The sequence below is a fragment of the Capricornis sumatraensis genome, chromosome 11 (genome assembly GCF_032405125.1).
Source record: "Capricornis sumatraensis isolate serow.1 chromosome 11, serow.2, whole genome shotgun sequence".
Classification (NCBI taxonomy): Eukaryota; Metazoa; Chordata; class Mammalia; order Artiodactyla; family Bovidae; genus Capricornis; species Capricornis sumatraensis.
The window spans coordinates 42,469,073-42,492,702 of NC_091079.1; the positions used below are offsets into that span (position 1 = coordinate 42,469,073).

General features: G+C 41.9%; 1 protein-coding gene and 2 non-coding genes across 3 annotated transcripts; 1 reads left to right on the forward strand and 2 right to left on the reverse strand.

Annotated features, from left to right (window-relative positions):
- Nucleotides 1–3,584: 3,584 nt before the first annotated feature.
- On the reverse strand, nucleotides 3,585–5,095 carry RPS20 (ribosomal protein S20). Its single transcript, XM_068983682.1, has 4 exons — nucleotides 4,959–5,095; nucleotides 4,676–4,775; nucleotides 4,345–4,418; nucleotides 3,585–3,796 (listed from the first exon to the last, which is right to left on the reverse strand). Exons 1-4 carry the CDS (start codon nucleotides 4,959–4,961, stop codon nucleotides 3,614–3,616), a joined length of 360 nt encoding a protein of 119 aa, XP_068839783.1. The 5' UTR covers nucleotides 4,962–5,095; the 3' UTR covers nucleotides 3,585–3,613.
- On the reverse strand, nucleotides 4,489–4,555 carry LOC138088867 (small nucleolar RNA U54). Its single transcript, XR_011145772.1, has one exon. It is a non-coding gene; the product is annotated as a small nucleolar RNA U54 (small nucleolar RNA).
- A 15,066-nt stretch (nucleotides 5,096–20,161) lies between the features above and the next one.
- Nucleotides 20,162–20,326, forward strand: LOC138088823 (U1 spliceosomal RNA). Its single transcript, XR_011145733.1, has one exon. It is a non-coding gene; the product is annotated as a U1 spliceosomal RNA (small nuclear RNA).
- Nucleotides 20,327–23,630: the final 3,304 nt, after the last annotated feature.

A 23,630-nucleotide genomic window follows, 5' to 3' on the forward strand; every position in this document is an offset into this window, starting at 1 on the left:
GCATATCCAGGTAATTAAGTTTGAAACAGATTTGACAGCACAGCCAAGAATTTCTCCTCTCTTGCCCGTTTACCTTACATCCCAGATCCTGAACCTATTTAATACATACTTTAGGAGCATCAGGTAGAAAAATCTGACCTAGCAATGCATAGCTGTTGTCTCTGGTTTAGCTGCATGTTTAAAACAAAGTAGCTGTGAATCTAATGGGAATGTGGTAAGGACTGGAGAGTCTCCCATTTTCAACCTTCCTCTGCCTTGGGCTTAATTTGTGGCTCAAATGGTAAATAATCTGCTTACAATGTGGAAGACTCAAGTTTGATCCTTGGGCGGGAAAGATACCCTGGAGAAAGGGAATGGCTACCCTAGTATTCTTGCCTGGAGAATTCCATGAACAGAGGAGCCTGGCAGGCTGCAGTCCATATCCCAGAGCTGGACATGACTGAGGGAGGGACTAACACTCTGCCTCCCTAATCCATACAAGCTGGCGTACAACCCAGACTCATTGATATCGATACCACTATGTAAACTACTATTATTGTTACTAATATTTGAAGGCCCAGTAGGGATTTTACTTTTAAGTAGCCATCTTTGAATGTTTAAGAGTGTATTAAAATGTGGAGACATCACTTTGCCAACAAAGGTCCGTATAGTCAAAGCTATGGTTTTTCCCGTAGTCCTGTACAGATGTGAGAAGTGAAATGAAGTCGCTCAGTTGTGTCTGACTCTTTGCGACCCCATGGACTGTAGCCTACCAGGCTCCTCTGTCCATGGGATTTTCCAGGCAATAGTCCTGGAGTGGATTGCCATTTCCTTCTCCAGGGGATCTTCCCAACCCAGGGATCGAACTCAGGTCTCCCGCATTGTAGACAGACGCTTTACCGTTTGAGTGCGCGAGGTGGACCATAAAGAAGGCTGAGCGTCAAAGAACTGATGCTTTTGAACTGTGGTGTTGAAGACTTGAGAGTCCCTTGGACAGCAAGGAGATCAAACCAGCCCAACCTAAAGGAAATCAGTCCTGAATATTCGCTGGAAGGACTGATGCTGAAACTCCAATAATTTGGCCACCTGATGTGAAGAACTGACTCATTGGAAAAGACCCTGATGCTGGGAAAGATTGAAGGCAGGAGAAGGGAAAGACAGAGGATGAGATGGTTGGATGGCATCACTGACTTAACAGACATGAATTTGAGCAAGCTCTGGGAGTTGATGGACAGGGAAGCCTGGCATGCTGTAGTCCATGGGGTCACAGAGATGGACATGACAGAGTAACAAATGCATTTTTATGTGTATTTTCTCATTTGTTCTTTTAAAGTCCTCTGAGGTAGTGGGCAGATGTTTATTACACTTTAGTTCATTCATGTTAAGTCAATTTCTGAAGGTCTCAGAATTTCTTTATTTTTAGGGGGAAAACGTCAATGTTTCCTTTGGGGAAGAGGGAAAAAAATCTTACCTGGAAGTTTACATTTAAAGTCATTCAGTCGTGTCCAACTCTGTGACCCCGTGAACTATACTGTCCATGAAATTCTCCATGCCAGAACACTGGAGTGGGTAGCCTTTCCTCTCTTGCAGATGAGAATTAATGACCAAAGAGCTTAAGCAAGCATGTTTAAGGTCACCTAACCAACCAGCTGTGGAACTTGCAAGACTAAAAACCCAGTTAGTTCACTGCTATCTCCCCTGTGCTACAGTGTCTACAGTTAGTCAGGATAGGGAAGCCTGGTGTGTTGCAGTCCATGGGGCAAGAGCCCCACAAAACTTAGTGACTTAACAAAGGAATTGAAGATAATAGCAGTTCCTGAATTTTAAGTGCCAGGTTTTAGCTGTATTTCAGGCCCTATGAATTGCTTATGGCTTAAATGGAATTATCCTTGTGTCATGACAATTGCTGAACCATCGGTCACCCTGGCATGTGTTGGTTAAATTTCAGAACTGTATGCAAGCGTATTTTTTGATTTAGGAAGGCACATTTGGCTTAACAACCTACTCTAGCCATTAATGATCTTAACTGCCCCTGTAGTTTTAGAACTTCCTAGTGCAGAGAATGCTGAAAATTGGGCTAGAGGGCAAGTCAGTAGCTCACTGCCAGGCTGATTTCCTACCAACTTCTTCAGTTGAACTGAGAACACCAGCTCCTCTAGGAAAAGGTTAAATCACTGCTGGCCTCAGGAAGAGAACTATAAGACTCTTCTTATGCAGTGAAATTTTGTTTTCCCAAGCTAATTAGTTCATCTGGCACAATGTTGTTATAAATGGGTTAACATAGGTTACCTTAGCATAGCATCTTTGCTAAACCTTAGCATTAACACCTTTCCAGGTTCTGCTCCACTAAAATCCCTTTTCAACATCTGGTGTTTTGGAGACCTACTAGGAGGAAAAAAACAGAATCAAAAGGACTTGGATGTTGCAGAAATGTTTAGGGATAAGAATTCCAATATCAGAATGACTGTGTGGCATGTGCTGGACATGGGTTGAAAACCAGGTGTGAGGGGCTTGTCAACTTACAGTGAGGTTCTGGCATCTGGCACGTAACTGGATATAGAGAAACCTGAACAGTTCATACCTGCTAACTGAAGCCACTGGACAAGGTAATCCAAAGTGGGCTGGGTTCCTGGGAGGAAAGGCAGGAATTTCATTACTGCAATCCTAAGAGTGGCAAATTTTATCATTTGTAAAATGCTTACACACCTGTCTTATACTTCTGTAGAATAGACATACATGTTTAGATAGCTACCCAATTAAAAACAGCTAAGACTACAACCCTTCAATGGGACATCAAGATGGATCCTCAACCCATGGACACACTAAAATTTCAGCTGTGCTATTACAGCTCAGGACACTGGGCAAATTAAAACACAAAAACCAATTTCTATGTCTACACAATGGGAATACATGTATAAGCAGGGTCTTGGAGCTAAGCAGTGTTATCCAGTAATAGAGGTTTGGATAAATGGAATTTGACCTAAGATGTACTTTTCAGCCCTAAACATAAATGTTTAACTTAGCTTCATACTGAATGACCTATATACATTAAGTGAAAAGTGATTCCAAGAAATATATATAAAATATGTATCTATAGATATAACCTAAATCTAAGTACTACGACTGTTTTATATTTTATTGTATATCTCATCTAAAATATAATTAAGGCACCAGTACCTATAAAAGTTTCCACAACTTACTGAAATTTGCCAAGTTTAAAAGGAGTTATGACAAATGGCAGGATCAGGGTCAGGTATTAAGATCTAGCTTCTGAGTTCCTTGCCTTTCATCACGCTAGGTTTCTAACCACAGCTGGTCACATTAAAATCATCCCAGAAACCACTGACAGTTCCAAAGTTAAACCCACACACATGTTCAAAAACCCCAATATTCATCAACAGCAAGATCTCATGTGGCAGGTAACACAAATCCATTTTCAAATGCTGTCATGTGTAAACTAGCTTACAATGGAAACAGGGTCAACCACCACAGGCTATCCATCTAATTCTAATTATTCTACTTAAAAAGTGGAATCAATTCTATAACACAACTCTATTCCCAAGACTTCTCAGTATTATGAATAAAAGTCAACAAGATTTAACAACTGATTATCGATTTATTAAAAACGTTGATTTTAGGCATCGGCAATGGTGACTTCCACCTCGACTCCCGGCTCAATACTGATGGAAGTGATCTGCTTGACAATTTCAGAAGGGCTGTGCAGGTCAATGAGTCGCTTGTGGATCCTCATTTGGAATCGATCCCAAGTCTTAGAACCTTCACCACAAGGAGTTTTCCTAGTAGTTATTCTCAGAGTCTGCAACAAGAAAAAATGGAAACCAAGCGTTTATGGTCTGTTGTGCTTCCCTAGGACACTTACAGAATCATTACAGATTCCATGTGAAAACTTCCCAGGGCCTCAGCCTGCACATACCAAACACCAGCAGCAATAGCCTTCAACCGGTTTACCTCCAGAAATTACATATTTAACACGAACCAGATTTTACCAACATTTGACCCTGGGTGTGTATTATTAGCATAAGTACATAAAAGTCTTTTAGCAGCCAAATCCCCCACCCTAAAAGGCAAAAATGCATTCTGATATTCAAATGCACATCAGAATTATCTTGGAATTTTTTGAAAAATACAAATGCCCAGGTATTGCTTTTCACCAAAGCTCCAGATGTTTCTAACGAGCAGCCAAGTTTAAAACCAACTGGACTGTAACACATCCTTCTACCTAGTTTGCTTCACTTTTTCTATTTCATATTCAGTGCTCCTATTTCACTTAGTTTATGTTTTCTAATTTCTCTATCTTCTCTCCAACTACCATCTTCCACCTCCTGCCCAGGACACTTTTCTCACCTTGGTAGGCATCCGAACTGGTCCTTTCACCTTGAGATTCTTTTCCTTCGCGCCTCTGATCAGGTCAGCACACACTGCAGGGAAGTGAAAGCATCCTTCAGTTGGTTCCCTTAACGCACAAGAGCCGGCTCAAAGTCGAACCGCCGCGGGCTCAGAATAGCGTATAAGACGATCACCTTAAGTCAACACAGCAATTCTCTCCTCACCGCCAACACGGCATACCCCGAGTGTGGACCACTCTTAACTCTGTCTTTTGAAAGAGGACACTGGCCCCGCGAGAGCCGACCTCGCTCGGAACAAGCCCCGAGACCCCCGAATTCGCCGCACTGACCCTTCTCCAGAGACTTCACGTTGCGGCTGGTGAGGGTGATCCTAATCCGGTGAATGGCCACCTCTGGTTCCACGGGAGTCTTGCCGGTGTCTTTAAAGGCCTGTTACCACACAAGTGAGAATAAAAAACCCTTAAGAAGCTTGTCAAATCCTGGGACCAGCGCGCTCGGAACTTCACAGTTCCCGGCGGCGTCTCATAAGCCCATTCCCTGGAGAAACGAGTCCCGTTCCCTGCCTCCCGCCCAATCTACCTCCAGGACGCGACCTGGAAGCCCCCGACTCACCATGGCTGCGGCGTGGCTTCCTGACCGACTTGTTCCTCGGCGAGAGCGAACAGCGGTGAGTCAGGAGCAGGAGCGGGCGGCACACAGAGCCGCTGCAACGGCGACCGCGTCTTCCTCAAAGAGGAAGGCGTGAGGCCTGTGGGGCGCTTATATAGCCGCGCTCGCGTTTGCATCCGGGTCCCGCGCGCCTCTCTGCGCTGCCCCGGAAGAGGAATCGTCCGGCGGGCTCTAAGGCGGCTGCGTGAGCCGGGGATGGGGTTCCCGCGAAGGGGCAGGCTAGGCGTGGCTGCGCGCGCCCCCTGTCGGCCAGGCGGAGTCCGAGCGCCGGGAGGCGGAGTGCTGGCGGCGCCATCCTCGGGGGCACCTGGCGGAGGTGATGGGGACACTACAGTTCAGTTCAGTCGCTCAGTCGTGTCCGACTCTGCGACCCCACGAATTGCAGCACGCCAAGCCTCCCTGTCCATCACCAACTCCCGTAGTTCACCCAAACTCATGTCCATCGGTGATGCCATCCAGCCATCTCATCCTCTGTCGTCCCCTTTTCCTCCTCTGTCGTCCCCTTCTCCTCCTGCCCCCAATCCCTCCCAGCATCAGTCTTTTCCAGTGAGTCAACTCTTCGCATGAGTTGGCCAAAGTACTGGAGATTCAGCTTTAGGATCAGTCCTTCCAATGAACACCCAGGACTGATCTCCTTTAGAATGGACTAGTTGGATCTCCTTGCAGTCCAAGGAAACTCTCAAGAGTCTTCTCCAACACCACAGTTCAAAAGCATCAATTCTTCGGCGCTTTGCCTTCTTCACAGTCCAACTCTCACATCCATACATGACCACAGGAAAAACCATAGCCTTGACAAGACGGACCTTAGTCGCAAAATAATGTCTCTGCTTTTCAATATGCTATCTAGGTTGGTCATAACTTTTCTTCCAAGGACTAAGCGTCTTTTAATTTCATGGCTGCAATCACCATCTGCAGTGATTTTGGAGCCCAAAAAAATAAAGTCTGACACTGTTTCCCCATCTATTTCCCATGAACTGATGGGACCAGATACCATTATCTTCGTTTTCTGAATGTTGAGCTTTAAGCCAACGTTTTCACTCTCCTCTTTCACTTTCATCAAGAGGCTTTTTAGTTCCTCTTCACTTTCTGCCATAATGGTGGTGTCATCTGCATATCTGAGGTTATTGATATTTCTCCTGGCAATCTTGATTCCAGCTTATGCTTCCAGCCCAGCATTTCTCATGATGTTCTCTGGATATAAATTAAATAAGCAGGGTGACAATATACAACTTTGACGTACTCCTTTTCCTATTCGGAACCAGTCTGTTGTTCCATGTCCAGTTCTAACTGTTGCTTCCTGACCTGCATATAGGTTTCTCAAGAGGCAGGTCAGGTGGTCTGGTATTCCCATCTCTTGAAGAATTTTCCACAGTTTATTGTGATCCACACAGTCAAAGGCTTTGGCATAGTCAATAAAGCAGAAATAGATGTTTTTCTGGAACTCTCTTGCTTTTTCCACGATCCAGAGGATGTTGGCAATTTGATCCCTGGTTCCTCTGCCTTTTCTAAAACCAGCCTGAACATCTGGAAGTTCACGGTTCACGTATTGCTGAAGCCTGGCTTGGAGAATTGTAAGCATCACTTTATTAGCGTGTGAGATGAGTGCAATTGTGCGGTAGTTTGAGCATTCTTTGGGATTGGAATGAAAACTGACCTTTCCAGTCTTGTGGCCACTGCTGAGTTTTCCAAATTTGCTGGCATATTGAGTGCAGCACTTTCACAGCATCATCTTCCAAGACCTGACCTAAAACCCCAGAAACTCCCCAGCTTGGTGGGCTAACCGCCGGCCTCCGTGCTTGTGGCTTCTACCCTGCAAAGTCCACTGCCCGTAGAAACCGAATCACTCGTGCTCTGTGAACCGATATCTTTCCTGAGCACAACTCACGTGGATATTGGGGAAAATCACTGGTCATATTATTTTTTTAAAATTAGCGTTTATTTTTCATAGCCTGGAACATCCTTTTGTGGTATTTCATCCTCTGACTTCCCAGGCCGGCAGAAGCATCTGCAGTCTGTTTCTAGAAAGTACCTGAGCAAAGTTCTACTCTCTGGACCTAAGGGCAAACGCTTCCCACGCTGCCTGCTTATCTGGGGGCGTGTTGTGCATCGGAGGCCCCGGCTTGGACACCCAGGCCCTCCACCTGATTCAATTCAAAAGCGTGTTATCTCCTCTGTCAGGATAAAGTGAGGTTGGCTGAGATCCCTGAGGACTTCCCCAATACTAGCGTCTGTCTGTTCATAGTCAGATATGGGACAGAGAACAGTGGACACCCCGAGAGTGGTCGGCTGACCTGGTGGCCAGGAGGACACACGTGCTTACAGATGACGGAGTGGTTATGAGGGACGAAATGGGTGAGCTGGGTTTAGATACAGGGCAGAAGTGAGGGTCAATAACCTCCTATTATTTTGCAGGTGAACCTGAGTGCATTAAGAGTGATTTGCTGTGACTCAAATCTGATCCTTCCAGTTTGGGGCCTTTCTTGAGCCTTTCTCTTCTGTTCCTTGGAGGGAAATTATACTTGAAACAGATTGAATAATCTCATTGATTTTTTTCTTGGATAATGGGGCACAGCTAATACCTGGCTATCTTTGGCTCACAAAGAATATGTTCTAGATTTTGCTTCCATTTAACAAGTAATTTAAGTGTTAAAATTTGGGACATTTTTCAGTTCAGTTATTTTAAAATGTCATCCATTGGCTGTAAATACTTTATTAATAGAATTTGCAGCAGAAAATCCAAAAAACTGCTTTCTTGGTTTACTAGTTATAACCTAAATGAGGCTTCATAACTTTGGGCTTTCATGTCTTGGCGTGGCTCATGCTCCATCACTCAATCATGTCTGACTCTTTGTGACCCTGTGAGCTGTAGCTCACCAAGGTCCTCTGTCCATGGGATTCTCCAGGCAAGAACACTGCAATTCTCCAGGCTTGCCATTTTCTCCTCCAGGGGATCTTCCTAATCCAGGGATTGAACCAAAGTCACCGGTGTCTCCTGCATTGGCAGGTGGGTTCTTTACCACTAGCACCACCTGGGCATGACTAACAGCCATAAATAGACAAAAATACAATTGCCTAAACTCCCCTCATAGTGATCAACCACAACTGCATTAGTACTGAGTATGCATCTGCAGAGAAAGCTTACAGCTGCATTCAGGTTTTCCTAGTGCTCAAAAGGGACATGAGTTTGAGCAAATGCCAGGAGATGGTGAAGGACAGGGAAGCCTGGCGTGCTGCAGTCCATGGGGTCGTGAAGAGTTGGACGTGACAGGAAGATTGAACGAACAACAAGTGCTTAAAAGATGGGCAGACATTCAGTGGTGGAATGCTTGAGAAGTACATTTGTGATTGTGGTACATCTATTCTTAGACTTCCTGACTATAGGAAAAGAATTTCAGTATAGGAAAAGGCAAAATATGGCCCAGCATTTATGGGGAAAATTATTTGATGTGACTGGTACTAAGGAAATAGCTAGTTGAAATATTAGATGAATGCAATGAAAAAAAATCAGTGTTTTGAAGTTTATAAGGTTTAGTTTCAAACATTTTGTTATATTTTTCTCTCGAAAGTTGTCAACTGCTGTGGTACCCAAATTTGTGTTAAAATTGTAATATTCTAATATTAGTAAGATGTTCATTGGAGAAAAAGTAAAGATTAATGATAAGCACAAAGAAGAATAAAATACAGAATGCTATGTTCAGAGATAAACCACCTATTTACACCCTCAGCTGTGTATGTAGCCCTTTAAAATGTGGGCTTGTACTGCATATACAGTTCAGTAAGCTTTATCCACAGAATATTTTGTCACAATAATTATACTTCTGCAACATTCCTTTTAACAACTGTCTTGTATGGATGGGTCATTCGTCATTTTTTCAGCTAGTCCTCTGTTTTGGACATGTTTTCACTGCTTGACTCTTACAAAAACAGTAACGAGGCACATGCTTCTTCTAGTCCAGGGTGTCTCAGTCTCAGCACAGTTGACATTTGGGGCCACATGAGTCTCTGTTGAGGGGGGCTGTCGTGTATGTTGTAGGATGTCTAGGGTTACCCTGGCCTCTGCCCACTGGATGCCTGTCCCAGCCCCTCCCCTCCAGTTGTGACAAACATGTCCCTAGATATCATCAAATGTCCCCCCACGGGACAAAACCACCCCAAAATGAGAACCACTGCTGTAGACAGATTCTTTAGCTCAGGCTTAATATCTTAGATCAATGACTAGGTATATTTATTTTTTGATGGCTTCATTAAAAAAAAAAAAAACATTTTAAATACTTTGGCATTAAGTAAATTTCCCCTGGAAAGGTTATACCCCAATAGATACTTCTGGCAGTGTGACAAAGACTTTCGTGTGAAGAATAGAATTAAATTTTTGTCTCACATGTAAAGATATTCTTTAAAAAAAATTTTCTAAGAGTCGGACACGACTGAGCGACTTCACTTTCACTTTTCATTGTCATGCATTGGAGAAGGAAATGGCAACCCACTCCAGTGTTCTTGCCTGGAGAATCCTACGGACGGCAGAGCCTCGTGGGCTGCCGTCTAAGGAGTCGCACAGAGTCGGACACGGCTGAAGCGATGCAGCAGCAGCAGCAGCAGCAGCAGCATTGGAGTATAGTTGATTTAGAATGTGGTGTTAACTTCTGTTGTATAGCAAAGTGATTCAGTTGTATACATATATATCCTTTTTCATATTCTTTTCCATTTGGTTTATCACAGGATATTGATTGTAATTCACTGTGCTATGTAATGGTACCTTGTTGTTTATTCATCTACATATCATAGTTTGCTAATCCCAAACTCCCAGTCCATCCCTCCCCACCCCCCTTCTCCCTTGGTAACCAAGTCTGTTAAAAAGTACTCTTAAGACCGTTACAAAGTCTGTGTTTTCAATATTGACATCCATAGCTTTCTTGCACTAATTTTTGCAGTTCTTTGGAAACTATCTTGTAAAGCCTTTTACTGCAGGTATTTGTGTGTTTTTGTGGACAGCCATCTGCTGGCCTTTCGCTGCAATGACAGTGTCATCAAACTACTTCCAAAAGGAAATTAACAACGGTTCAAAATGACTCAGTTCATGGTACCCGAGTGTACATGTGGAAAGAAAATAATAAAAATAGATTGTCGAATGTGGATGACTCTGCTTAGACACTATTTTATTTAATTTTTGATCTAAATAAAATTTCTGTGAAAACTCCTCACTGTGAAACTTCAGAATAGAAACCAGAAAGAGAAAGAATAAAAACTTGGTCTCGTGTCCACCTATGTTGTGTGGAAAGGAGGCTCCCGCTTCACTGGGATTGCAGGTGAGGATCAGAGCACCTAATGTGTACCGTCACCTACATGATAGTAGCCGACACTGCTGGAAATGGACTACCTGTGTGAACATCCATTTGTTTGATTCTCACGTCAACCTTGGATTCATATTCTATATATATGAGAAAGCTGAGCTTAGGTGACCTGCCCAAGGTCACAGGGAAAGCCATTGTCTGAACCCACGCTGTCTAGCTTGAACTCAGAGGCTGCGCCTTGGCCTCTATCCTGCGCTATTTCTCTCTGTGCATGTGTGCCAAGTAGCTTCAGTTGTGTTCAACTCTGTGTGACCGCGTGGACTGTAGCCCACCAGGCTCCTCTGTCCATGGGATTTCCCAGGCAAGAATACTGGAGTGGGTTGCCTTGCTCTCCTCCCGCGGACCTTCCCGACCTAGGGATCAAACCGGTGTTGTTATGTGTAACCTGCATTGGCAGGCACCTGGGAAGCCCTGTTTCTCAGTGTACATTAGTCTAATCTTCATCACTAGTAGCATTAGAGTGTCTGAGAGGTTAAAATCCTCTTGTGTTAAAGAGACATAGAAGGGCTTTATAGATTTCACTCTAGTTGAGGTCAGAAATTTCATTGAGCTACTAATATGTGTCCATTTTAAGATCAGTTCAGTTCAGTCACTCAGTTGTGACCGACTCTTTGCGACCCCATGGACTGCAGCACGCCAGGCTTCCCTGTCCTTCACCAACTCCCAGAGCTTGCTCAAACTCACGTCCATTGAGCTGGTGATCCTTGGTGATGCCATCCAGCCATCTCATCCTTTGTCGTCTCCTTCTCCTCCTGCCTTCAATCTTTCCCAGCACGGGTCTTTTCCAGTGAATCAGTTCTTCACATCAGGTGGCCTGGTATTGCAGCTTCAGTTTCAGCATCAATCCTTCCATTGAATATTCAGGACTGATTTCCTTTAGGAAAATTGACTGGTCTGATCTCCTTGTAGAGATCCATTTTAAGGTAGAATCTACATGAAAAAAATTTTTGTGTTGCCATAGAGTTGATTTACAATGTTAGTTTCCACTGTATAGCAAAGTGAATAAAATATACATTTACATATATCTACTCTCTTAGACCCTTTTCCCGTGTAAGTCATTCCAAATCATTAGGTGGAGTTCTCTGTCCTGTACAGTAGGTCCTTATTAGTTCTGTAGTTTACATATAGTAGTGGGTGTATGTCAGAATCTCCTAATTCATCCCTCCCACCTACTTAGTTTTCTACATCTGTGAGTGTATTTCTGTTTTATAAATAGATTCATTTGTACCTTTTTTAAGATTACACATATAAGAAATAATATATGGTAAGTGTCTCTGACTTACTTCACTCAGTATGCCAATCTCTAGGTCCATCCATGTTGCTGCAAATGGCATTATTTCATTCCTTTTCATGGCCGAGTGATACTCCATTGTATGATGTACCACATCTTCTTTATCCAAGAATCCTCATTTTTTTAAAAACTCTCAATTTTTAGTTTGAAATTCCATAGACAGTCAGTTAACTCTATTTGCTCATTAACATTGGTTCGCAAAGTGAGCAGTGGAAAAGAACCAAGGACACAGGAAAGTCTTTTCACTGACAACTATTCATATGCAGCCTGCTTCAGGGTTGGTAATTTTCAATCATATTGAACTGCTGAACTCAGGGAATTCTCTGTAGGGGTGGGGCTGAATGCCAGGCCCCCTGAGCCTCAGTACGCCCCTCCCTTTAATCCTCCTGTTCCTAGGCCTGCAGGCCTAGAAATGCTACTGTCCCTTGTTTCAACCTGAAGAATTACTCAGCGCCATTTTCTAGCTTTCACAGGTAACCTGCAGAGGATATCCACAGCCACATCTTGTGATTCCGATGTCCTGCAGGGGAGCCAGGGATGTGTTTCTCTTATCAGTTACTTTTTCCCGGGCTTGTGCGTTTCATGTTATATACAATTCGTACACTTTTTTCTTTGGCTTTGCCAGGTCTTGGTTGCAGCATGTGGAATCTAGTTCCTTGGCCAGGGATCTAATCTCGCCCCCCCTCCATTGGGCCCGCAGAGTCTCTGCCACTGGACCACCAGGGAAGTCCCCACAATTTTTAGAAAAGATTTCTACAGCTTGCCTTCCTTTGTGAGAAGATTGGAGCCCCTGGCTCTCACCATGGGTGAATTCTGCCCCATCGCTCCTGTATGGGGACGCCCTCTGATAAGACCCCCATGCTGGCCCTCCCACTTGCAATTCCTATCCTTGTGATCATGCCCTCCTCTTCAGGGAAAGTGCTGGGCTGTCACCCTCCACGAATAGGTTAACTAAGGTGCTGATCCCTGGCCTGCTGAACCCCAGTCGCTAACTTTGGTAGAGCAGCTGTCCCCACAGGAAACACTGGATGGAGAGGCGCGTGTGCAGGGAATGAATGCATCCTGTGGCCAGCAAGGAACTGAGGCTCCCAGTGCAACAGCCCCGAAGCACTGAGATGCTGCCAGTAACCCTGGGTACTGGGAGTCATATTCTCCCTGCAGGAGCCTACAGCTTGAGTGCAGCCTTCACAAGGGACCCTGAGCCTAAGCCTGCCTGGATTCCCGATCCACAGGAAGTGAGATCGCAATGGTATGCTATTTTCATCTGCCCACTGTGTGGCAGCTTTTCTGTTCAGCGACAGATAACATTGTGAATATACAGATTTATTCACTGCTATATTTTAAAATCTGTTACCATTTTTAAATAAGTAAATGTTTTAAAATTTCCCAATTTTTAGTCTCTATTGTAACAAATATTGGCTTCCCTGATAGCTCAGTTGATAAAGAATCTGCCTGCAATGCAGGAGACCTGGGTTTGATCCCTAGGTTGGGAAGATTCCCTGCAGGAGGGAAAGGCTACCCACTCCAGTATTCTGGCTGGGAGAATTCCCTATAGTTCATGGGGTCGCAAAGAGCTGGACACACCTGAGCGACTTTCACTTTCACTTTTCATAGCCAATATCTGTAGATATAAACCACATAAACAAAAGCTCTTGGGATTTAAGCATATAAAGAGTTCCTAAGACCAAAAAGTTTGAGAATCACTGTTCTAGAACATTTAAATTGCCAAAACTGACCCAAGAAAAGAGAGACTGAGACAAATCAACTACCATAGAAAGAAAGTATATAGTTAAAAAGTTAAAGTTTATAGTTACCTCTCAAAACAGCATGCATTCTACCAAATCTTTAAGGCACCCATTACCACAGTACTCCATCAACTTTTCTAGGGCATGCAGGAAAAACTTCCAGAGTTGCTTCTTCGGCACCACATATTTTTATGGAAAATAAGTATATTTTCCATAACAAAAAGTTTAGTGAGAAGAGTGGCACTGTTTTTACATTTTTGCAAATCTCTTTAATGTCTGGTGTAATAGAGGAAGAAATATCATATCTGCTTTCTGCATCCAGTCTGTCATAATACTCTGTTTTTGTAGAGGCACAGATATGTAGCTGGTAAAAGGAGGATAACTTTAATTATCTTTTCAGATATTCATGGGCAGTCTTTGATATACCAAAGCTGAATGAGTGGTAGTTTCTTCCATTTTTTTAAGTTTTATTTTATTTCTGTCTTCTGATTCACTGATTTCTGCTTTTATCTCAATTTTTATTTCAGTCCCTCAGTTTTTTAATTTTTATCTTTTTGGTCACACCTCGCGCATGTGGGACCTTTGTTCCCTGACTAGGGATTGATCCCGCACCCCCTGCATTGGAAGAGCAGAGTCCTAACCACTGGACTGCCAGGGAAGTCCCAGTGATATTTTCTTAAAGATTAGTTACAGTCAGAATCTGAAACCATATCCCTGACCTTTTTGTACTCTCTTACATTAAAAAAACATCAGTCTCTAGTACCTTGCTGGAGAAGGAAATGGCAACCCATTCCAGTATTCTTGCCTGGAGAATTCCATGGACCGAGGAACCTGGCAGACTACAGTCCACGGGGTGGCCAAGAGTCGGACACGACTGAGCAACTCACACACACACACACACACACACACACACTAGTTCCTTGAATGGATCTTTTACATTTACTCATGTATAATTTTGCAACATTGTGCATTGGTCCTTTGGAAAATATTGATTCACTGGCTTATGCAGCTCTTCTAAATGTTTTGATTATATAATATTAAAATGTCACATCTGTTAACATCACTACAGTAAAGTCGTTCTGTATTAGGATGCTGTGAAGTTCATGGTGGCAGCTACAAGTTTTCCAAAGTTCGAATTTTTGCTTGAAGCCCAGATTTTTATTAGTGATAATTGACTACTGATTGTCTTCCTTGTTGATGGGCTCACTTCATTCATTCCCCAGGAAATGTCTGCCAAATGCTCCAATCTGAATAACAACAGTTTGTCTTTCAATTTTTTAAATATATATTAGAGGTGGGACTGCTGGATCACATGGTAGTTCCTTTTTACATTTTTTTTAGGAACCTCAATACTGTTTCAGTACTCAATAGAGGGGACTTCTCTGGTGGTCCAGTAATTAGGAATCTGCCTTGCAATGCAGGGGATGCAAGTTCCATCCCTTGTCGGGGAACTAAGATCCCACATGCTATGAGGCAGTTAAGCCATGCATAACAGCTAAAGAATCTGCACCTCAGTGAAGATCCTGAGTGTCCTGAGTGCTGCAACTAAGACCCAAAGCAGTCAAATAAATAAATATTGAAAAGAATACTCAATAGAGACCGCTGCACAGTTTTACAGTCCCACTCACAGTGCACAAGCATTTCAATTTCTCCACATCCTCAACACTTGGTATTTTGGGATATTTTGCTAGTAGTCATCCAAATGGATGTTAGGTGATACTTTGTTTTGGTTTGATTTGCATTTCTATGATGATTGGTGATAATGAGCATCCTTTCATATGCTTTGTATATCTCCTCTGGGGGTGTCTGAATTCCTTTGCCCATTTGAAATTCAAGTTATTTTAGTTGTTGAATTGTAGGAGTTTGTCATATATCCTGAATATAACCCGTTATCAGATACACGACTTGCAAACAATTCCTTGCATTCCCTAGGTTGCCTTTTTGCTTTGTTTCCTTTCACGTGCACGTGTTTTGCTTTGGTTGCCTATTCCTTTAGCGTCGTATCCAAGAAATTACTGCCAAGTCCAATATCGTGAAGGTTTCTTCCTATGTTTTCTTCTGGGAATTTTATAGTTTTAGGGTTTATGTTTAGATTTTAATCCATTTTGAGTTAATTTTTACATATAGTATAAGGGCCCCATGTCATTCTTTTGCATGAGGATATCCAGTTCCCAGAATCATTTGGTCAAGAGACAGTCCTTTCCCAACTAAGTGGTCTCAGCATCCTTATCAAAAATCATTTGATGATGTAAGTGAGGGTTATTTCTGGGCTCTTTTATTGTATTCCATTGGTCTATTTCTCTGTCTTTATGCTAGCACCGTGAAACTCCAGTACTTTGGCCACCTTATGCGAAGAGTTGACTCATTGGAAAAGACTGATGCTGGGAGGGATTGGGGGCAGGAGGAGAAGGGGATGACAGAGGATGAGATGGCTGGATGGCATCACTGACTCGATGGACATGAGTCTGGGTGGACTCTGGGAGTTGGTGATGGACAGGAAGGCCTGGCGTGCTGCGATACATGGCGTCGCAAAAAGTCGGACACGACTGAGTGACTGAACTGAACTGAACTGATGCTCTCTTGCTTACTGGGTCTTTGTAGTGTTTTGAAACAGGAAGTGTGAGGCTTTCACATCTGTTCTTCTTCAAAATTGATTTGGTTATCAGAGGTCCCTTGAAATGCCCTATGAATTTAAGGGTGAATTTTTCTATTTCTGAAAAATTCCCATCAAGGTTTTGATAGGGATTATGTTGAATATGTAGATCACTTTGAGTAGTATAGGCATTTTTAACAATAAAGTCTTCCAATCAATGAACATGAGATGTCTTCTATTTATCTATATCTTCTTTAATTTCTTTCAGCAATGTTTTGTAGTTATCAGTGTATAAGTTTTCTATGTTGTTGGTTAGATTTATTCCTAAGTATTTTATTCTTTTTGATGTATTACAAATGGAGTTGTTCTCTTGATTTTCTTTTCAGATTGTTCATTGTTAATGTATAGAAATGCAAGTGATTTTTGTGACTTTTCATTTTTAAATGAATGTTTATGTTATAAAGAATTTTTAGAAATTTGAAAAAAGAGAAAAGTTTTAAAAAAAAGAAGAAAAGAAACATTCATAGTTCCCCAGACAACCAGCCCCAAACAAGCAAAACTTCTTTCAGTCTTTTTGCCTGTATATTTTATGAAAAATGTGTTGATTTTTAAAAGGTAATAAACAAACTAATACAAAGTTTTAGACTTTTCCTCATTCACTTAATGATGTAGTACAAGTATTTTCATATTATCACCACCATCATAACATTTTGAATCAACTGTGTATTGTAATTTATTTAATCATTTTGGATATTTACCTTGTTTTGAATTTTTCTCCAGAATAAATGGCCCTGAGTGAACATTTTCATTAAGATGCTTCTTTCATGTTTTAATTAATATTTGGTAAGATGGATTTCCAGAGACATAATTATTGAATCAGTGAATATAAATGCTTTGGAGAATCTTGATATACATTGCCAAACTGCAAGTACTTTCCAAATTATTGTATCCTATACTGTTACCAGCAATGCATGGAAGATCCTGTTTTACCACAATTTCATTAGCAGTAAGGATTTTGTACATGTATGTATTTTTAAGACACTGTATTTTTAATTTGCAGTTCTTCAGTACTTGTGAGATATTTTCCTTTTTTAATATTTGTGTCCTAAATGTATTTTCTTTATTATGAATTGACTTTTCAAGATTTTTTTCTGTTTCCCTATTAGGGCATGATAATTTTTTAGTTTTATTTTTGTGTGTTCTTTATAGAAAAAAAAAAAAATTAACCTTTTTTCCCAGTCACATTTTGGCTAAATATTTTTCTCAGTCCCTTGTTAATATTTTATTTATTCACATTTTAATATCCAGAAGTTATAATTTTTATATAATTAAACAACCTCCTTTATACATTTTTTTTCACTGCTTTTATAAAAACTTGGAAATCTCCTCCTCCTGCAAATTTGTATTAACTATTCGATTCTATTTTCCTCCAGTTTTACAGATGCTCTCTAATCCATCTGGAAATGATTTTGGTATGTGGTATGTAAAGTATTTATTAAAAAAAAAATATATATATATATAGTTTTAGTAAAACTGTTGGTGGAAGGCTAAAAGCTCCTTGAAAACAAGAAGCATGATTGATTCACTCTTTGGTTTCCTCGACTTTCCCAGACGGTACAATCACCAAACATGGCTACAGTCAGGAGAGATGGGTAACCCCTTCCCTCTGCTGGGGACACTGCCTGCCTGTCCTGTGAGTGTCCTGACATCTCCACAGGCTGCTGCCCTCTGTCCTTTGAGGACTTTCCACTTTGCAGGCGAGGAGAAGCGCACCCCAGCAGTGAGCCAGCAGCGCCCCCTGGCGCCTCCTTCCTTCCAGTATTCTCATCTTGACTCCACATAACGCCTCCACGGGCTTCAGGGGCAAATTCCTGGCAGGAGCCTCAAAACAGCTTTCTCCTTCCTACTCTAGAGCAATGCTGATATCCTCTTCAGGGTAAATTTATTTTCCATTTGAACAGTTCCTCCCCAATTAAAGAGAAGTCATTTTTTTCCTGGTTGCGGTTGTGTCCTTTTGATGGGGAGAGGCAGAGGGATTGTGGGTGGGGGCCAACTATTAATAACAGCCCCAACTTCTTAGTGGTCTCTTCCATGAGGCCTTTGAGCCTCTGTATGGGCTTCCCTGGTGGCTCAGCTGGTAAAGAATCTGCCTGCAATGTGGGAGACTTGGATTCGATCCCTGGGTTGGAGAATTCCATGGACTGTATAGTCCACTGGGTCTCAGAGAGTCTGACATGACTGAGTGACTTTCACTTTCAGTTTCACAAATAAAACACCAGTCATGGGGGTCCCTCTACTCATCAGGTACCTGCCAGGTTGTGAGTTCCAAATAAAGATCTGACTCTGGGACCCTCTTCAGAGAATTAGGAGGAAAAAAAAAACTTCTTTAAAATTAGATTTTTGTTGCCTAAAGAGAAATCTGTAAACTATGGAGAGTGGGAAGAATGCTGATAAATGTAATCTAAAAGTTGTCCTCAAAACCAGAATTGAAAGAGACACATGTACCCCAGTGTTCATCGCAGCACTGTTTATAATAGCCAGGACATGGAAACAACCTAGATGTCCATCAGCAGATGAATGGATAAGAAAGCTGTGGTACATGTACACAATGGAGTATTACTCAGCTGTTAAAAAAGAATTCATTTGAATCAGTTCTGATGAGATGGATGAAACTGGAGCCGATTATACAGAGTGAAGTAAGCCAGAAAGAAAAACACCAATACAGAATACTAACACATATATATGGAATTTAGAACAATGGCAATGACGACCCTGTATGCAAGACAGGAAAAAAGACACAGCTGTGTATAACGGACTTTTGGACTCAGAGGGAGAGGGAGAGGGTGGGATGATTTTGGAGAATGGCATTCTATCATGTATGCTATCATGTAAGAATTGAATCGCCAGTCTATGTCTGATGCAGGATACAGCATGCTTGGGGCTGGTGCATGGGGATGACCCACAGAGATGTTATGGGAAGGGAGGTGGGAGGGGGGTTCATGTTTGGGAACACATGTAAGAATTAAAGATTTTAAAATTAAAAAAAAAAAGAAATAAAAAAGATTGGAGAAGGAAAGACATAAAAAAAAAGTTGTGATGAGAATAAATAGTTTCAAATATGTAAATTATATTCATTTTATCATTCTGAAGAAAAAAAAAAAAGTTGTCCTCAAATCTAATTAAAACCGATACTGGATAGTAGACGTGTTGTTGTTGTTTGGATGCTGAGTCATGTCTGACTCTTTGTGACCCCCATGGACTGTAGTCTGCCAGGCTCTTCTGTCCATGGGATTACCCAGGTAAAAATGCAGGAGTGGGTTGCCATTGCCTTCTCCAGGGGATCTTCCCGACCCAGGGATGAAACCCGCATCTCCTGCATTGACAAGCAGATTCTTTACCACTGAGCCACCAGAGAAATCCACGATAGCAGGAAATTCAGAAATAATTGTGGAAAGAAACATTCCAGGAGACAGTGAGTGATGGTCACATGATCTACCCAGAGTAGACGAGCGTGACCCTTGTCATGACATTTGCTTGAGAAATAGGGGAGAAAACAGGTTATTTTTTCTGTCTTTAAAAAAGATTCTTATTCTCCATCTTGTGGCAGAATTGAAATTTCTTAAGGACTTCACAGTTACTCACTGTTTGACAAATATTCGGTCAGACGGACAGTACAGTGTGTTCTAATAAGATTTACCGTCCCGAAAAGGGGCAAGGTCTACTTCCAGTTCTGAAGCCAGGGAGACTCTGTAACTCGACTCCTCTGTAAGAGGACTGGCTTCTGGCATTGGTTGCCATTATTCTGTCAAGGTTTTTTTCTTTCTCCTTTCCCTTTAAATTTCTTCTGGCTGCACTCTATTATTCCATAGACCTTTAGGTTTTCCCTTTTTGTAATCTGATGCCCTATCCAGCAGTGTTCAGGAAGCTGTCTTGCTTTAGTTCAGTCCTTCTCGGCTGCTTCTGCTTTCCTTAGCTGAATGGGTGGCTTGTGTTTTTCTTTTAGTCTTTTGGGGATGACTGTCCTGTTTTATTACTCTATTATAAAGAAAGTATGTGAGTTGATACACATGTATCAGCATAATCAAAAAATATTTAGTTCAATCACTTTGATATTGTTTGTTTCTTAAAATTCTTTTCATAGAAAAACCACATTAAAATATGTCCCTATCATACTTACCTGGCAGGAGAGAGAACCATGATCAGGAAGGTGGTTTTCCCAGGGTGAGGCTCACCCATTGCACTCCTGATGTGCTGACCTCTGTGACTTTCCCAAATGTGGGAATCTCGACCACATAATTTGTGGTAGTAGGGGACTGTGTTCACACTATCCCCTAAAAAAAAAAAAAAATACCTGCCTATCGTCTATCTTCTCCTAAGACCTAGCCACACACTCAATTTTTTTTTTTAATTTCGTCTTGATTTTCATCAGTTATACATGCACATCAAAGAGTCAAATAGTTGCACTAGAATTATTACCACCACCCACCCCACCCCCAAATCCCTCTAGGATGTCACACAAACTCTTAGCCTCTCCCAACCACTTTTAACTTTTTGCTATCACTTTTGTTGTCTAAGTCAGCACCTCTAAATAGCGTGGCTATGTAGACTCTTCTTGATTTGTTTAGTTTCAGTTATTGTTTAGTGACTTCTCTCTTTGGAAACTTAGGATCACTCCTGTTCCTGTTCTCTATAGTCATAATTCTTTCTCCATTCTTCCTTTCATCATTTTTATGTTATAGCTCTGATTAGATCAACATACTGTATTACATCATTAGAACTCTACAAGGCTATTTTGAACTGAATCATTTCTTATGAAAACTGGCTTTTCTTGTGTTGCCCAATATTTCATGCCCCCTAAAGGCTAATAAACTTTGTTTTATTTGCTTTGTTTTCTCTGTACTCATCATTAAGTTAAATCCAGACTGTCTTCAAATTATGCAAGTATTCTTTCAGTCCATTCAAACATGGATATTCATTTACTTTATCGTCTTTGAGTCTTCAGACCTGCTCCAGGCTGCTTGTGATCTTTACTCACCATCAGCTTTGCCCTTTGTCTCTGTATTGTACCGATTTCCTGGATCCTATGTTTTCTTTTTCTTCTTCTTTGGTATATATATTCGATTTTGGTGGAGTAAACCCTCAAGTAGTTTCCTGAGAAAAGGTGCACAGAAATCAAATTGTGAAATCTTGCGTGTGTGGAGAGGCCTTTGGTCAGCTTGTCCATTCAGTTGATTGTTTGGCTGGGTATAGAATGCTACGTTGGAAATGATTTTCCCTCAGAATTTTGTAAGTAGTAGCCTCCATTATCTTTCAGGATTCTTATCTTTGGTATGTGATCTGGATTTTAAATAAAATTCCTGGAGGTTTTCAGGACTTTCTCATTGCCCCTACTGTTCCAAAATCTTATGGTGATATGCCTTCTTGTAGTGTGTTTTCATTCATTGTCTGGGAAATCATCTTTTCAGTCTGGAAGGTTTTGCTTTCTAAATTGTTGATACTTTTATCCTATTTTCCATGTTTTTCTCTTCCTAGAACTTCTAAAATTTGGATATTAGTCTTCCCAGACTGAGCCTCCCATTGCCTTGTCTTGCTATTTTCAATGTATTTTGCTTTTCTCCTGGTTTCTGAGAAATTCATTTATCTTTATATATCAATTTTCCTAATTAATTTTAATTTATTACCATAGCTTTAACTTCAAAGCTCTCTATACTAGGTTAAAATTTTTTTTTTCTAGTTAAAAAAAAATAAACCTTGTTTTTTTCAACCAATCGTGCCTTTTATATAGGTCTCTAAAGATAATTTTTTTTCCTCTTTCATATTAAAGGATTTTTTATAAAAGAAATAAACTGAGCTGTCTGCTCCCATTTAATGCATGCATGCTCAGTTGCTAAGTTGTGTTCAACTCTTTGCAACCCCATGAACTGTAGCCCACAAGGCTCCTCTAACTGTGGAATTTTCCAGGCAAGAATACTGGAGTGGGTTGCCATTTCCTTCTCCAGGGGATCTTCCCAACTCAGGGAGTGAACCTGCATCTGCTGCATTGGCAGGTGGATTCTTCACCACGGAGCCACCAGGGAAGCCCCAAGTATACTCTATATCTGCCTCCTCTGTCAGCACTGGGCACCATACCATCTTTCTCAGATACCTGTTTCCCTTTAAAAACCATCCCCAATGATGCTGTCCTAATGTTGTAGCAAGTAATGCTTCCAACAGCAATTTTCTTGGTTGACTTTTGTGAATTAGATAAAATACATTTAAATGTTTGAAATCATGAAGCTAAGAGCAGGGTATTCCCTGAGTGAAGTAGAATGGTTAAGGACATGGGTTCTGGCCCATCACTTGGCTGTGTGACCCTGGGAAAGGTTTTCATTTCTCTGTGTTTATCAGGGGGCTTCTGTGCCTGTCTTGTTTCCTGACCCCATACCCAGTGACCCTCTCAGTTAACTGCTTTCCGAGCTCAGCAGTGGGTAGACCCTCCTCAACACTCTCTGTTCTCTTTTGCTCTCTCATAACTCTCGTAAGCTTAGCTCTGTATGATCTCACCCCTATTATCAGGAGTTTCATCCTCAACTTGTGCCCTCTACATGGCCACCTGCTCTTCAGACATGTATTTTTGCAAAGTCTTTCAGGTATCTACCATGACAAGGCCCTCCCCTGAGCCACCCGCCATGGCTCCCTGCTTTCTTTCCTGGCAAGCTCTTCCAGTCATTAGGCATCACTGCTGACATTTGCAGTCTGTACATTTTCTCTGTCTTTTAGTGCTCCTGACCATGGGGTTTACAAGGTCCCTCATGTATGGATGTGAGAGTTGGACTGTGAAGAAAGCTGAGTGTCGAAGAATTGATGCTTTTGAACTGTGGTGCTGGAGAAGACTCTTGCGAGTTGCTTGGACTACAAGGAGATTCAACCAGTCCATTCTGAAGGAGATCAGCCCTGGGATTTCTTTGGAAGGAATGATGCTAAAGCTGAAACTCCAGTACTTTGGCCACCTCATGCGAAGAGTTGACTCATTGAAAAAGACTCTGATGCTGGTAGGGATTGGGGGCAGGAGGAGAAGGGGACGACAGAGGATGAGATGGCTGGATGGCATCACTGACTCAATGGACGTAAGTCTGAGTGAACTCCGGGAGTTAGTGATGGACAGGGAGGCCTGGTGTGCTGCGATTCATGGGGTCGCAAAGAGTCGGACACGAATGAGCGCCCCTTTTCTCTGTGTCACTCTATGTGGTTCCCAGGAGCAGGGAAGATGTTTGGATCTGAGCTGTGGCCATGTTCGTTTGGGGAACTGAATTCCAGAATTTATTTAAAAATGCTTTTAACAGGTATCTTTCCATGGCTTGTCTGAAATAAGGTATTTCAGCATAGTTCAAATCTTGTTTTAACACATCTGGTATAACAAACTGATCCTCTGTAATTTCTTCAATCCACTGTATTTTAAACATGCCAACCATGAACTCCTGTTGCTACCATGCACAGAGCGAAGCTTTTGTTGGTATGGCTCTGTGGCTGGTTTGTCCCCAGCTTTGTAGACAGAGCCCACAGCACTGGACCAATACCATGCAGTTGTAGACAGCTTCTTTTTGCTTTCCTGGAGAATAGTTCTAACCCATCACCTCACTCTGTGGACCCCCTACTCTC